Source organism: Copadichromis virginalis, linkage group LG1 (genome assembly GCF_057382275.1).
Source record: "Copadichromis virginalis isolate Kocher_CV1m ecotype Utaka linkage group LG1, C_Virginalis_male_GT1.1, whole genome shotgun sequence".
Lineage (NCBI taxonomy): Eukaryota > Metazoa > Chordata > Actinopteri > Cichliformes > Cichlidae > Copadichromis > Copadichromis virginalis.
In genome coordinates, this window is record NC_140618.1 from 23,809,700 (window position 1) to 23,824,379 (window position 14,680).

The following is a 14,680-nucleotide window of genomic DNA, read 5'->3' on the forward strand; positions in this document are numbered from 1 at the left end:
GTTCCTGGAATCTGCTGGAGCCACTCGCCTAGCTTGGGAGTCACCGCACCTAGTGCTCTGATTACCACTGGGACCACCGTTACCTTCACCCTCCACATCCTCTCGAGCTCTTCTCTGAGCCCTTGGTATTTCTCAAGCTTCTCGTGTTCCTTCTTTCTGATGATGCTGTCATTGGGAACCGCTACATCGATCACTACGGCCGTCTTCTTCTGTTTGTCTACCACCACTATGTCCGGTTGGTTAGCCACCACGATTTTGTCCGTCTGTATGTGGAAGTCTCACAGGATCTTAGCTCGGTCATTCTCCATCACCTTTTGGGGCGTCTCCCATTTTGACCTCGGGACTTCCAGGCCATATTTAGTACAGATGTTTCTCTATACTATGCCGGCCACTTGTTTATGGCGTTCCATGTATGCCCTGCCTGCTAGCATCTTGCACCCTGCTGTTATGTGCTGGATTGTTTCAGGGGCATCTTTACACAGCCTGCACCTGGGGTCTTGCCTGGTGTGATAGACCCCAGCCTCTATGGATCTTGTACTCAGAGCTTGTTCTTGTGCTGCCATGATTAGTGCCTCTGTGCTGTCTTTCAGTCCAGCTTTGTCCAACCACTGGTAGGATTTCTGGATATCAGCCACCCCCTCTGTATATATATGTGTGTGTGTGTGTGTATATATATATATATATATATATATATATATATATATATATATATATTATCTGTGCCACAACTTTAATAGCACCAACCATTCCCATGTTATTACGGTGTTTCCATATAAATGGCCCACCCTGTATATTGTAATGATTCTGGGACTTTTGACCCAGTGTTTTGTGTTTTCTATTATTGTGATGTATTTTGGTTCTGGTTTTCTATTTCTTTGGGTTTTGGTTCTGTTCTTCGTCAGTTTAGTGTTTAGTCTTTTCTGCCTGTGTATTCCTGTGCCATGTCCGCATTTCTTAGTCTGTCTTTGCATGTGTGAGTTCCTGTTTTATTTTGTAAGTCTGTGTCTCTCATCAGTGTTTCTAGTTTCACTTCCCTTCTCTCATTATGTCCAATTATTCCCAGCCGTGCCTCCCTCCTGTTTCCCATTCCCTGATTGCCCTGTGTGTATTTAAGCCCTGTGTTTTCTTGTGTGGGTTGCTGGTTCATCTGCGTATCTTCTTCCGTTGTCTCTCCCTGCATCTCCCTGCATCTACGTGTATCTACGTGTATCTACGTGTGTGTCTCTAGGTTTCTGGTTTGTTTTCCATGCTTAGTTTTTCCCAGTTTAGGTTTTACTGAGTTCTGTTTATGCCACCCTCGCCTTTTTGTATATTCACCCTCCATTAATAAAGCTCCCTCACTTCAATAATGTCTGCATCCTGGGTGCTTTAATAATTTACACACAGCTTGCCCCGCAATCCGGCAACAGTGGTCCCTGTGGTAATTGGAGCACTAGGTGCAGTGACTCCCAAGCTAGGCAAATGGCTTCAGCAGATCCCATGAACAACATCGGAGATCTCTGTCCAGAAGAGCACAGTCCTAGGAACAGCTAAGATACTGTGCAGCACCCTCAAGCTCCCAGGGCTTGGTAGATGCCAGGAGAACTTGTCTGACTGTGTTTGGTGGAGGGGAGATTATGGTGTTGGGGTGTTTTCCAGGAGCTGGGCTCGGCCTCTTAGTTACACTGAAACTCTTAATGCTTCAGCATACCAAAACATTTTCCAAAATGTTTTGGTATGCTGTTTGGTTGAGTTGGGGATCCCCAACTCAACCAAACAGAACACCTTTGGGAGGAATTAGAGCAGAAATTGTGAGCCAGACCTTCTCTTTCAACATAAATTACTGACCTCATGAATGTGCTTCTAGAAGAATGGTCAGAAATTCCCAGAAACACACTCCTAAACCTTGATATGGTTATAGCTGCAAAAGGTGAATTCAGATAATCCTGCTGCAATACAGTACATATATTGCTGCAATCTAAATAGAGTTAATTTGTTTACATTTCCTATTAATGACTGGTTCAATACACACAGAATATTGAAAGTATTAGGCAAAAGAGCAAATGACCCTGTTCCAATTTTTCCTAGCTTGTGTGACTTTTCTGCTTCTATTTTTAATCTTGTCCTACAGTTGGTTTACATAACTCCCACTTCCAAAACAGTAAGTAAACAGCCACTCTCTCTCAGCCATGCTGTATAGCCATATGGGACTTCAGTTCTCATTAGCCCAGGACAGCATAAAACAAGCTGGCTGAAAGGCATCAGAGATAACTGCCATTCAGTAAATACGCACACTAGGTGCACTGGAATCAATCAAAGTGAGAGATAGAGAAACTAACGGCAGTGTTTTATTGCAGTGTAACTAATAAAATTTCTATTTTTAAGCAGATGCGAACAATGATTAATATTTAAAAGGCATGAAACTTTTGAAGTTCATAGTGTACTTTTCACTTGAAAACTGATCACGTCATGAGCAGCAGATGTTGTCTTTTCATCGCACCTTTTTCAAACAGGGTAAAATCTCTGTGTTAAATATTACAGGGCACCCTCTCTGCACGAGGACAGACTGCAGTGACAGGAACACTCAAGTTAAGTGCACTAGTGAGCTCACTGAGGAGACTGGATGAACTGTGCAGGTTTGTGTATTTATAGCTGACAACATAAGCGGGGAGTCCAGGAAGACTAAAGGTCTGTGCATACGTGCGCTGGCAGGTCAGCTCACCGGGGCCACGCTGTGATTATGGATGAATAATCTAGCTGACATATCAGCATGATGTGTGACTGAGCAGCATGGATGGGTGGTGATGGCGCTGGGGTTTTGTTTGGGCTCTTAAAGGATATTTTGCTCTTTTTGACCCTGCATGAATGATTACTTTAATAATGCCAACCTTACACTTTTCCAATTCTCCCTTCAAGCTGTATGCAGCACTTCACAAACATCACCAATAAACCAGTAAACAGGGAAGCTGTTCACTTTCCAGAGTATGTCAATTACATATGAGAGATGGCAGGCAATCAGATCGGGATAAGGACCAATTATCTCTCTGCAGCTGAGTGAATAGTTGAACTCCCAAACGTCACTATAGCAGTCTCCATGATAAGTGTACAGCCAGGTCTTCAGAATATTAACAGACCAGGTCAGGGACACGCTGACAGACAGTGGTGCATTGAACACCTTGCTGCAGGAAACTTTCTCACATGACTTTAACTGCTGCAAAGCATAGAGGGATACAGAGATGAGGGCAGTCCCAGTTGTTTTGTATCATCTTACAGATTAGTTTAATTCATGTGAACCCAGAGTGGACAGTGGCTTGCTGTTGCCCCTGCTGGATTAAGCACCGCTCCCACGCCCCCCTTCCATGTCACCCCTCTCAGCCATCTCTGCCTTTGCCCTTTCCTCTGTTGAGCCAAAAACAGACACCAGCCACAGGTGGTCTCTGTGCTTTATTGGTTCTGACACACATCTCTTGCCTTAAGAGCTTAGAGAGACAATTAAAAATTCATTAGGACACTGAAACGAGAGAGGGGGCAAAAATAAATAAATAAAAGAAACGGGACAAACAAAAATATATAACCTTGCTGTGGCTCTAAAGATCTCTGACCTACCATTTACAATATGTCTCGCTGGCGGTATTATTGTGCACGTCTGTGTGTGGTTTCGTTGTAGTGTAACTATAGAGATACAGCGCTTGTCTAAAACAAAAAAGAAGGTTGCCCTGGTGCTGCCCTTAGAGTCACGGGGGAAACGGACATTTTCTTTAATCTCTACTTTGTTGTTTCAAGCCGTTGATTAAAGTCTCTTCTGTGTTTAAGCAGTTCGTTTCTCACTTCTTCAGTCCATCAAAACAAAGGTGGGGATTATGTCTCAAGTACACTATCGTCAGACATTTGAACACATTTAAATGATTCTGAATAACAAATATTTCCCTCATGTTTTTTTCTTTTACTTGCAAATTAGCCTTTACTGTCACTCTATAGCTTTTTTTAAAATAAGGAACTGAATTTGTTTTTCTCCTTGACGTATCCTTGTTATAACACACAACACCTTTAAACCTATTCCTCCTGTTCCCGTGTAATCATTAAGTGTGCATATCCATGAGTGGTGATTATCAAGCTAGTGAGTCTTGAAGGGCTTCCATAGTCTTTTGTAAGTAATCAAGTAGAAATAAGACCAATGTACTTTTATTTGTTTTTTAAGAAGCATAATTACTGTGTACAGTGTGTTAAAGACATCATGTGGACTTTTAAGCCTACTAGCATGATGTTTTGAAAGATCTAGTTTCCTTTTTATTTGCATGAACACACAAACACTCAGGACTGTGAAGGTCCAGCAAAGACAGTGGAAAAAGAACAAGTAAGCAGCAGACGTTATAGCATAAAATCTTTTGTCAGGGACGATTTTACTATATGAAGAAAAGAAATAGAAAACATATTCAGGTAACAAGTCTTTTCATTGCTGTTGAAAATTAAAATGATATAAACTTATGGTACTGTAAAAAAAAGTATTTACCCCTCTTCTCCAGTTCTTATGGTTTTTTTTTTTTTCATATTTGTCACACTTACACATTTCACATCATTAAACAAATTTTAATTATCCAAACCTACCGAGCCCTGTTTGAAAAATAACCGTCCCTCAGCCTCCCGCTCCTTGTTGACTTATAAATAACAGTAATGTACTAAATTCAGATCCAGATAAATTCACACTGCAGTTCTATCATGTGATTACTTGTCTTACAAAGATTCTGAACGACAGGTGAATAGAAAGAAAAACAAAACAAAACATGAAACGTGACTTTTTCCTCCTGCACACTTCTGCTTCACACATGTCACAATCTGAAGAAACAGGTGACAAATGAAGTCACTGACATCTATCAATCTGGACAGGGTTACAGACTGGCTTTTGGACTACACAAAGCTTGTGTCCACAAAAGGTGAAAACTTGGAACTGTGGGGAACCTGCCCAGGAGTGGCCAGCCCACTGAAATTTTATGAGTTTTGGGAAGCAATGTAAACAATTTAGAAGGTTTGAGTCCCATTAAATCAGACATGTAATTAAAAACAGCATTTCATAAAAATAACATCACACAAACAGTCATGTGTCAATCATAGTGGTGGTAGTATGATGGTCTGCAGCTGCTTTGCCGCTTCAAGATGTGGACTTGCCGTAACTGATGGGATCATGAATTCTGCTGTCTACCAGAAACTCTGTCTGGGAATGAGTTAAACGTGAAAAAATCCTCGAGTGTGGCTGAATTAAAACAGTGCTGCACAGAAGAATGTGTGTGAATGTGTGGATGACTGGATATGTAAAGTGCTTTGGGGTCCTTAGGGACTAGTAAAGCGCTATATAAATACAGGCCATTTACCATTTACCATCAAGAATGGGGCAAAATTCCTCCACAGCGATGTGAAAGGCTCATTGCTGCCAAGGTTGGGAGAGCAGTTACTTTGGATAGCTTTTTCATCTCACTAAATGAAATCATCATTTAAAAAGGGAATTTTGTTTTTACTCAAGTAATCTTTGTCTAATATTAACATTTGTTTCATGAGCTGAAGTATGCAAAAAAAAAAAAAAAAAAATCATGAAGGCAAATACTCCACGGCACTGATTTATGTCTTTAAGATTGACTTGACAAGCGGCAATAGTTCAAATATGTCTCAAAATGCCAGATGCAGCTTTAAACATGCCTCGTGCTTTGCAAAAGTGTGACTCACAAAATATAAAAAACAACAACAACAACTATAACAAACCCACCATTAATCCACCTGCAGCAAGTATGAAAGCATGCATGAATGATGCAGTGAGTCAGTGCTCTGCACAATGAACATGATTCACAGGACTGTTGTGAGGGTACAATGTACTGATTAATGAGTCCACAGCAGAAATACAGATCAGATTCATTTATTGTACTGATTATAAATGACATATGAGGCTACTGGCTGCTAGATGCCATTCCAGAGTACATGATTTGTTCTCTCTCTTTATTGTTTCTACCCATTCTCCCGATATCTGTCGGACAGCTTTGCGTTTTTCATCGTTGAACTCAATTACATGAGCAACCAAATGTCAGCTCATTTATCTTGTGGTGGGACTGGTGGTGGAGTAGACTTCTATCATGTCACTACTGATAGAAGTCTACTGCTCTACACTTCCGTCTCCACCCAAATGTCTTCCCACATTACAAGATTGCGCTTTAACCGTGTAAATGTAAAATATAAACTCTGTCCCCATCTACCCAAATGCACACACACGCAAAATACAATTTAGGTCACTCGGTTTTAGGATCCTCTTCTCTAGATGTAAAGATGCGAACTCGGTCTACCTAATTCTGCTTTCTCTCCTGTACACAGTCAAAGAGTCCTCCATGCTAAGTATCCAGGTGTCCCATAGCGTCACTGCCACTCCTTCTTCTTCACATTACATAATGTGACAGCCCTTCAATACTCAAGAGTAACTGTGGAGGTTGTGAATATCATCGCAGTAAACTGAGTGCATTACTGTCACACTGAAACCTATTAAAGTCACAAATGATGTGTTCACAAACACATTTATTGTTACCAAATCTGACGCAGTCACCACTGAGGAATTATGCACAACTCATACAAGTTTATAGTCTCAGTAGTGCAGTAGTAGTAGACAATTTGACCTTTACACTGAGCCCAAGATGATTGAAATGCTTTTGATTTGAAACCTTGCTGTGACAAATTTTTAAACTAGAAGATAATGATAGTTTTTCCTGGAAAATGTTTTTCATTCATTCATCCATTCTGTGAGATCTATGATTTAAATGAGTAGTTTGACAGTTTGCATCCATCCATCCATTCCGCTTATCCTTTTCAGGGTTGCGGGGGGTGCTGGAGCCTATCCCAGCTGTCTTAGGGCGAGAGGGATGGATGGATGGCTGGATGGATGGTTAGTTTGACAGTTTGGTAAGTACATTATTAATCTTCTTACTGAGAACTGAGAAAGGTAAAAATCCCGCAATTTGGTTTAACACAAACACTGGACGGCGGGGCAAACTGCTAAACTGGTCTGTCCAAAGGTAACACAATCCTTCCAGCCCCAATAAAGCTCATCCTAAAAATTATGTACAAATTTTGGGCAAGTTTTTAAAATTTGTGCGACTGTAAATGTTTTATAATATATACAATTGCATGTCTATGGTGTTTAATGGTGTTTGGTGTAAATAAATAAAAATAAAGTGTCTTTGATTTCATTTTTTATGGTTTAACCCTGTCATGCATGAATTATGACAACCTCAATCAGGACTTTTTTTTAAGTGTTTTTATTCATCTTTAGGCATGAAAAGATGAATAAAAATACGTAAGAAAAAATCCTGATTGAGGTTGTCATAATTCATCCATGACAAGGTTAAATAACAATATTTACAATGAAACACGGCATACATCTATAGTAACATTAAACGACCAGAGGGTGGCAGGGTATGGAGTGACACATCAGTGTCCAACGTAGTGGTCTATGTGCAAGTATACCATCAACACTGACACAAATACAAGAAAACAGTCTTTGAATAGCTGCTCACTGTAGCGACCACTATGCGTGAAAGGGTTAAATAAATAAAACATATTAATTGTGAGCTTTATATTTGCTGGCAGGTAAATTCTTATTTTATCTTACGTCGTCGTTTTCTAATATTTTCCCAGCTACATGATTGGCTTATCCTTTTGTCTTTTTTGCAGTTTTAAATCTTTTATCCAAATATGCAATCACAAGCTCCACAGATTCCTCCAGTTCCCTGATTTGGGAGGCTGATTTATTATGTAGTGTATTTTAGAACTTGTTTTCAGACTTACCTCTAAAATCTAACTTGCCTATCAGCCATTACAATGCGAGTGTCCATTTAAAACACATTAGCATCAATCAAATGTTTCTTAATATTGCCAAAAACAAACTTCCATGTACCATATGTCAGCATATTTGACATTAAAAACCAAGGTACTTGTGTGTGGAATACCAATTTCTTTTCAATTTCGTTGCTGTGGTAAAGGTGACCAGTGAGCTAATAAATGTACTTTCCAAATGTCAAACAATCACTTCATGGTAAGTTACAAAAAATGTTTTCACTCTTATGTCAATCGAACTGTTGGGTTGCTGTTTATGGATTCACAGAATAATCTGTAAACTGCTTACAGCAGCAATGGCAAGAATAACCTCCTCCCTGCATTCAAAGGGATCTCAGTTGTGACAGAATAGCTCAAATTAAGCTATTCTGTCAAGAAATAAATTAATGACATTTTATACTTCAAAATTCTCATTATTTATAAATATAATTAATTCTTAAGTACACAAGAAACACATTATTTCATGTTATACATTGTATGTTATACCCTGAAAAGATAGACCGAGGGTCCGCTATATATCATAATGTTTTTATTCTACATCTCAAGTGGCTGGAGTCCCATTCATTTAGTCAGTACTGATTTAACCCTTGTATGGTGTTCGGGTCTGTGAGACCCGTGTTCAGTTTTTTTCAAAAGAAAAATTAAACAATTAATTATTTTTTCACGTGTAAATGTGTTGTGTCTTTCCACTCACTCCACTTGATTATAACTGATTTATTTATAACATTTTATATAAAAGAAAAACGAGAAGCACATTAATTCATAAATGTGATCTAACAAAGGTAAAGGGAAAAAATTAACCATGTTTGCTGTTCATATGTCTTGTAATTGGGATGAAGTAAACATCTGTTGAGTAATTTAACATAAAATTGTTTGATAGTGTTAATTTGGAAAGCCAAAACTCTAGCGGGTCCACCAGACCCATGAACACTGGCTGAGTAACAAAAATACAAACACCACACAAGGGTTAATAAATACACAGATCATTCTTTAATATGCAGACAAAATACAAAGCTAAAAATAAAAATCTGTCCAAAATAATATTTGTGTCCGACACCTGGCACAATGGAAATGGCTCATATAGCAACTGATAAAGTGCATTTCTGATACTTGAGGCAGACTGTTATCAAAATAAACTGAATTAATGGATTTTAAAAGTAACCTTAACTGTTTCCTATGAGGAGGCTGTAACATGATTTCTAATTACAAACAAACCCCATTATAAATTAACAGGTGACAAAAACATTGCTGTCATTAAAAAACAACACAAAAACAAACAAAAGATTAAAAAAAAGTTACAAATAAACTACTCATTATGCAGTTGTGGCTGTTGTGGCTCCTTGACATACTTTTTTCTCTGAAATTTGTGAAAGGCTCATTAAAGCCCTTTGAAAGCAAGGTTTAGATTTGGAGAGAGGAAACAAGGACACCCGGGGAGAGGATATGGATTTGTTGTGGCAGTAGACTCACTGCAAGGACTTGCTGTTGTGCAGTTAATGACCTTTTCAGTCACGATCCATAATATGTGGACAAACCTGAAAGCGTTTTTTAACTTTTTCAGAACTTTTTCATTTAAAGTTTTATGTGTTTCCATTTGAATGGCATTTACATTTGACTTATGGGAACTCTTGAGCCTCGGCTTTTTTGGAAACGTGTTAGGTGATGAAAACACCTCAAATTAGCTTAAACCAGGAAATGGCTTGGTCTAAAAACTGGATACAAAAACAAAACTCTCCGCCTACCAGCACCTCTAAACCTCACAAAGGTGTTACTAAATTGTTTCTTTGTTGACACCAATAATCGTCTAGAGTGGTTACTTGGCAACTGTTTATTTGTTGATTTATTTTTTACCCTGGACATGAACCACAGAAACTCACATTAAAAAAAAAAAGAAAGGTAAGGAAACTTTCTATGTGTTTATAGGCAGATTTGATCATTATGGGGCTTAATAATGAAGGTAATGCTTAATGCCAAAAACTGCAGTTCTTCAAATGACCACTTGAGGCTGATTTAAAAAGCAAGTCAGTGGTAAAATGGTCAACATCTTAGCAGAAATAAATATGTTTACTAACTGTAAAAAAAAAGCGACTACAAAGACATGACTTATTATGCCCACAACACCACAACAACTTAAACATGATGTAATGTAGATATTTAGTTTTTTTTTAATAAAAAAAAATAATAGGCCACCATTGTTATTTATGGTGCAGGTAGGCTAGATCAGCGGTCCCCAACCCTTTTTGCGCCACGGACCGGTTTATGCCCGACAATATTTTCATGGACCGGCCTTTAAGGTGTCGCAGATAAATACAACAAAATAAAACTAGTACCGGTAGCGAAAAAAAGAAGATTTATTCATAACACACGTGAAAAGACCAAGGAAAACCGAGTAAACGATAAAAACGATAACAAAATAACGCTGAAAACCGATAAAAACCCTGAAAACTATACATTTCACACCTGAGCCTCAACTCTCGCGGCCCGGTACCAAACGACTCACGGACCGGTACCGGTCCGAGGCCCAGGGGTTGGGAACCGCTGGGCTAGATAGCACATCCCATTCAACTAAAATCTGAGAATGACATAACTGAACATGAAAAGACTGTTGGCATAACTCAGAATTAAAAAACAAAAAACGAGGATGACCTTCTCCCAGGTTGAGCAGGCAACCATGTGCTGAAAGGCTAAATGCATTTAACCAGATTTGACTTTGAACCGTGGCCCTTTGTGGAGTGTCTTCCACCACTCTCTCTTCCTGCTTTCTGTTTCCTCTTCACTAAAAAACCCCAACAATGAAGACGATCACAGAGCTGAAGAAGCAAGCATGGGACAAAATCCTTTTCTGTGCAGCCACTTGAGAGGTGTGAAAGGGGAGTGTATCAGGTTATGATAAAATGTCTTTCCTAACCTGTAATTTCAGCCGACCATCCACCTTTTTAATGTAGTCAATCTCTCCTCAAGACACTTTATGTTTATAGACTCTTAAACACACTTTGGTGCACTTTCAAAGGCAGCACCTGCCATAAGTTATATTTTGCTGCCTGCAGAGCATCTTTACATTTAATACTTTCTGTTCCCAGGCTATCTTAAAGTTATTTTCACTTTCACTTGCTGTCTGCATTTTTGGGGAGACAAATTATAGGTGCAGCTTTTGGTCTTAGCTTCTGCTTCTCACCAACAACAACAAAAAGTGTTTGTGAGCTCTAAATTAATCAAATGTGTTAGTACAGAAGTGTCAAGAACACAGCTCGGGGTCTTTTGGAAGTTGTCTTCATCCGCATGTGCCCGATCATTTCCCTTTCTCTTGCTATGGATGAGAAAACTGTGTAGATTAATATCTCTTTTCTTGTTTCCTTTAGACATTTCGTAGCGTAATGAGTCGAACTCGTTTCCATCATCAATCCAGAGTGCATTGCACATGTAAAATAATCACAGCCTTTATAGGTCATAATATGGAATAACGTTGCTGCTTTTTTAATGGATGAAATTCATATGTTTTTAACATAATGCTTTAGCAAGAGAGATTATTGATGGCATATTAAGGACCACAAGTTGAAATAGGCAGGGTTCCTTTTTTCCTCTCTTTGAAAACAGGAAAGGGATGACAATCTTTTCACAGAGTAAGCGAATAAACCCATTCTTCACCTTTCTCTACTTTTTAAACTATTCCAAGTCATACTTTGGGTCACAGCCACAACACAGATTTACGCGTCTCTTAGTTCTTCTCGCCATGCGGGGGGGATTGATCTCGTTGAAACAGCAGGGTCACACCCTTCCTGAAGCGGTGGTCCCTGACGCTGTAAATAATAACATTACAGCAACTGTTTCCTGTCAGAATCCAGAAGGCAAAAAAGGAGAAATTACACCAGGTGTATCCCACCACGTTCCCGAGCACAAACACTGCAATGGGCGTGAAGGATGCTGTAAAGGCAAATGTTAATATGCCAATTGTTTTGGCTGCTTTGATGTCTGAAAAAGAGGGCCTGTGAGGGCATCCTCCACCTCCTCCTCCTCCATCGCTCAGACTCCCCTCTGAGAGTAGTTTGCGTTTTTGGGAGTACCGCCGAATGCTAGTGAAAGACACGATATTAACAGCCAATGTGCCACCGAGCAGTGTGAAATCGAACGCTGGGAATAACAACAAGATGTTGGCATCAGGCGGGAGATGGCCTCCAAGCATGAGTGGGGTGTAGTTACACATGCGACTGCACTCATTGTACTCCAAAGTGAAGTTTCTGCTGAAGATGAGAGGCGCTAAAGCCAGCAGAAAGCTGGAAGCCCAGGAGAACAGGATGAGGAACAGAGTTCGTCTTCGGGTCACCAAGGCGTCCTTTTGGAGTGGCCACAGGATGGCCACACTGCGCTCCAAAGTCATTAGGAAAATGGTGCTGATGGAAACAAATGTGCATCCAGCAAACACTGGACCAATCAGCATGCAGGGCTGCCATGGGCTTACTAGTCCACCACGAGAAGAGGAGTTGGCAGGGGAAGTAGAAGTACCCTGATACCAAACAGGGGGCGTGGTGGTTACCATCAGAGAGATTTCAGTGTAGATGGAAAAAGGAACCACGAGGACACCGACCATCATATCTGCTATGGCCAGAGACACTGTCACAGAGAAGAAAGAAGAGGAAGATGTCATGTTGGATAGCTGTATTTAGTTTTCCTTATTATCATTTACTTAGCATTTTACCATTAATCACAAGAACTGCTTTATTTGCAGAATTTAAAAAACAACCTTTCTGATTTAGGTTTTCCATAAATTTAAATGAATCGGTTGTGCTGAATGAAACTATTTAATATAAGACATAATGTGGATTGCACAACACTGGTCACTATATTCTTCATTTCCAGTTAATACTTGTACAGCTGCTGTTATTGTGTATATATTTATTTATTTATTTATTTATATTTCTTCATACATTCTTATATAGTTCTATATTGTGTATTGTGTATTTTGTTGTACAGTTATTTTATTTTCAACTTTAATTTATATATTTTATCTTATTCTTCCCAGTTAAATTTACCCTTCATTCTAATTTGTGTTGTACAGTTATTTCATTTTTAACCTTAATTTATATTTTATTCCTTCCTAGTTAAATTTACCCTTTTTAATTTTTCATATTTATTTCCTATCTTATTCATAGCCTTTTTTTTTTTTTTTTTTTTTTAGGTCACGAGCAGTTGTCTAAGCATTTCACTACATATCGTACTGTGTATGACTGTGTACGACTGTGTACGACTGTGTACGTGACAAATAAAATTTGAATTTGAATTTGAAGTTGATTTATAATACTTTATAATCCCTTCTGGTCACTGCCACCTTGTGAAAGGAATGCAATACTTATACATTATACATATAATACAATTTACAATATATTTATTGCTTAAAATTAAAGATTCTCTTATATCTCTCTAGACTGAAAAAAAAAGTCTTCTTTAATATTACTGCATTTTACAAACAGGAAATTAAATTTTACTAAGGAATTGTTTTTTGCGTTTCTTGAAATTAGAGCCCTACCAATATAATGTTGAGGGACGATATATTGCCCAGTAATATCTATGTGATATACCAGAGGATAAATTAAAATACAAAAGGAAAGAAGAGGTGGAACAAACTCTTATAATCTTGTTGTTAGTATTAAGGTTGCATAGTTTGTCCACCAGAGGGCACTCTACAACGTTCCTGCATGTGGAACCACACAAACACAACAGCCAGCAGATACAAGAAATGTAAACCAGTGATCTATGACTTAATGTAGCAATATGAACAGAATCGTTATATTATATTAGTAAGGAGTTATAAATAACTGCACATGACCAATGTCAGGTAAATCTGTTTATGTTTCCTGTGCCTGAAAGAAAAAAATATATCAGCTGATATCAGATTTCATATCAAATATCGGTAAATATCTGATGTTGGTCGGGCTCTACTGGAATCAATCCATGAAACTTGATTTACACTCTAGATGTACATGTTAAGATGTGGTGATAAAGCAGTTCAATTATTATTTTTTAATTCAATTCAATAAATGTTATTTATATAGCACAAAATTACAACAAAAGTTGTCTCAACACACAGTTCACAACATTTACCTTTCAGGTATCCCTGTGGTGTTCTCGACTGTCTGGTCTGCACAAACACTGTAAGTGTGACCACGTTCCCAACCACGATGGCAAATGCTAGGCTGACCATGAATGCCACTGCCAAGGTGCGATTGAGAACCCCACAGCAACACACGGTACATAGTGGGGCCAGTGAATGGCCTGACCCCAGTCCTGCCTGAGCAGCTGCAGTCAGGTTAAACGGACAGTCAGTGGTCACCAGCAAAGCTGCCGTACTCCCAGGAACACTGACGTTGGGAAGCAGAGCAGTCATGTCCCAGGTTAGACTGGTTTTAAGGCTTGTGATGCAGTGGTGGCGGGACCACTCAGGAGACCATGTCCTGGACTGGGAAACTCTCCTAATGGGAAAAAAATAGGTAAGCATTGAAAACCTTATATCACATAATAAGCACATTATGTCCAACAGTTAACAGTCATGGTATTTCTCTTTTTGATGGCCGAATTGAACCAATGTTTTTTTTTCTAATTCTCTATTTCTAAAAAGATTTTCTAAATGCAGTTGTTAAAAATCGCATTAAATTTGTTATTTCTCATGATTTCAATAGAAATTTTATTTTTTAACAAATGTCAGATAATTTTAGGTCGTTCATACCAGACACAATAGCACTTTTGCAGCACTCAAAATCACATCATTTAAAGCTTTGAATCGGTTACTGCAGTCAGTAGCAAACCTTTTAATATATATGTATCATCTGCAAATTTAGGGATGTTT

At 38.8% G+C, this 14,680-nt stretch overlaps 1 protein-coding gene across 1 annotated transcript; it reads right to left on the reverse strand.

Moving 5' to 3' along the window:
* Positions 1–11,557: 11,557 nt before the first annotated feature.
* Positions 11,558–14,272, reverse strand: LOC146718782 (trace amine-associated receptor 13c). The gene is made up of 2 exons (XM_085451572.1): positions 13,939–14,272; positions 11,558–12,450 (listed from the first exon to the last, which is right to left on the reverse strand). The coding sequence occupies exons 1-2, from the start codon at positions 14,219–14,221 to the stop codon at positions 11,558–11,560; spliced, it is 1,176 nt and encodes a 391-aa protein (XP_085307698.1). The 5' UTR covers positions 14,222–14,272.
* Between the last annotated feature and the right edge of the window lie 408 nt (positions 14,273–14,680).

Coding starts and splice junctions, on each gene's coding strand:
- LOC146718782 (XM_085451572.1), bottom strand. CDS start 14,221: ATGACTGCTCTGCTTCCCAACGTCAGTGTTCCTGGGAGTACGGCAGCT. Junction 12,451..13,938: donor ACCACAGGGATACCTGAAAG/GTAAATGTTGTG, acceptor TCTCTGTGACAG/TGTCTCTGGCCATAGCAGAT.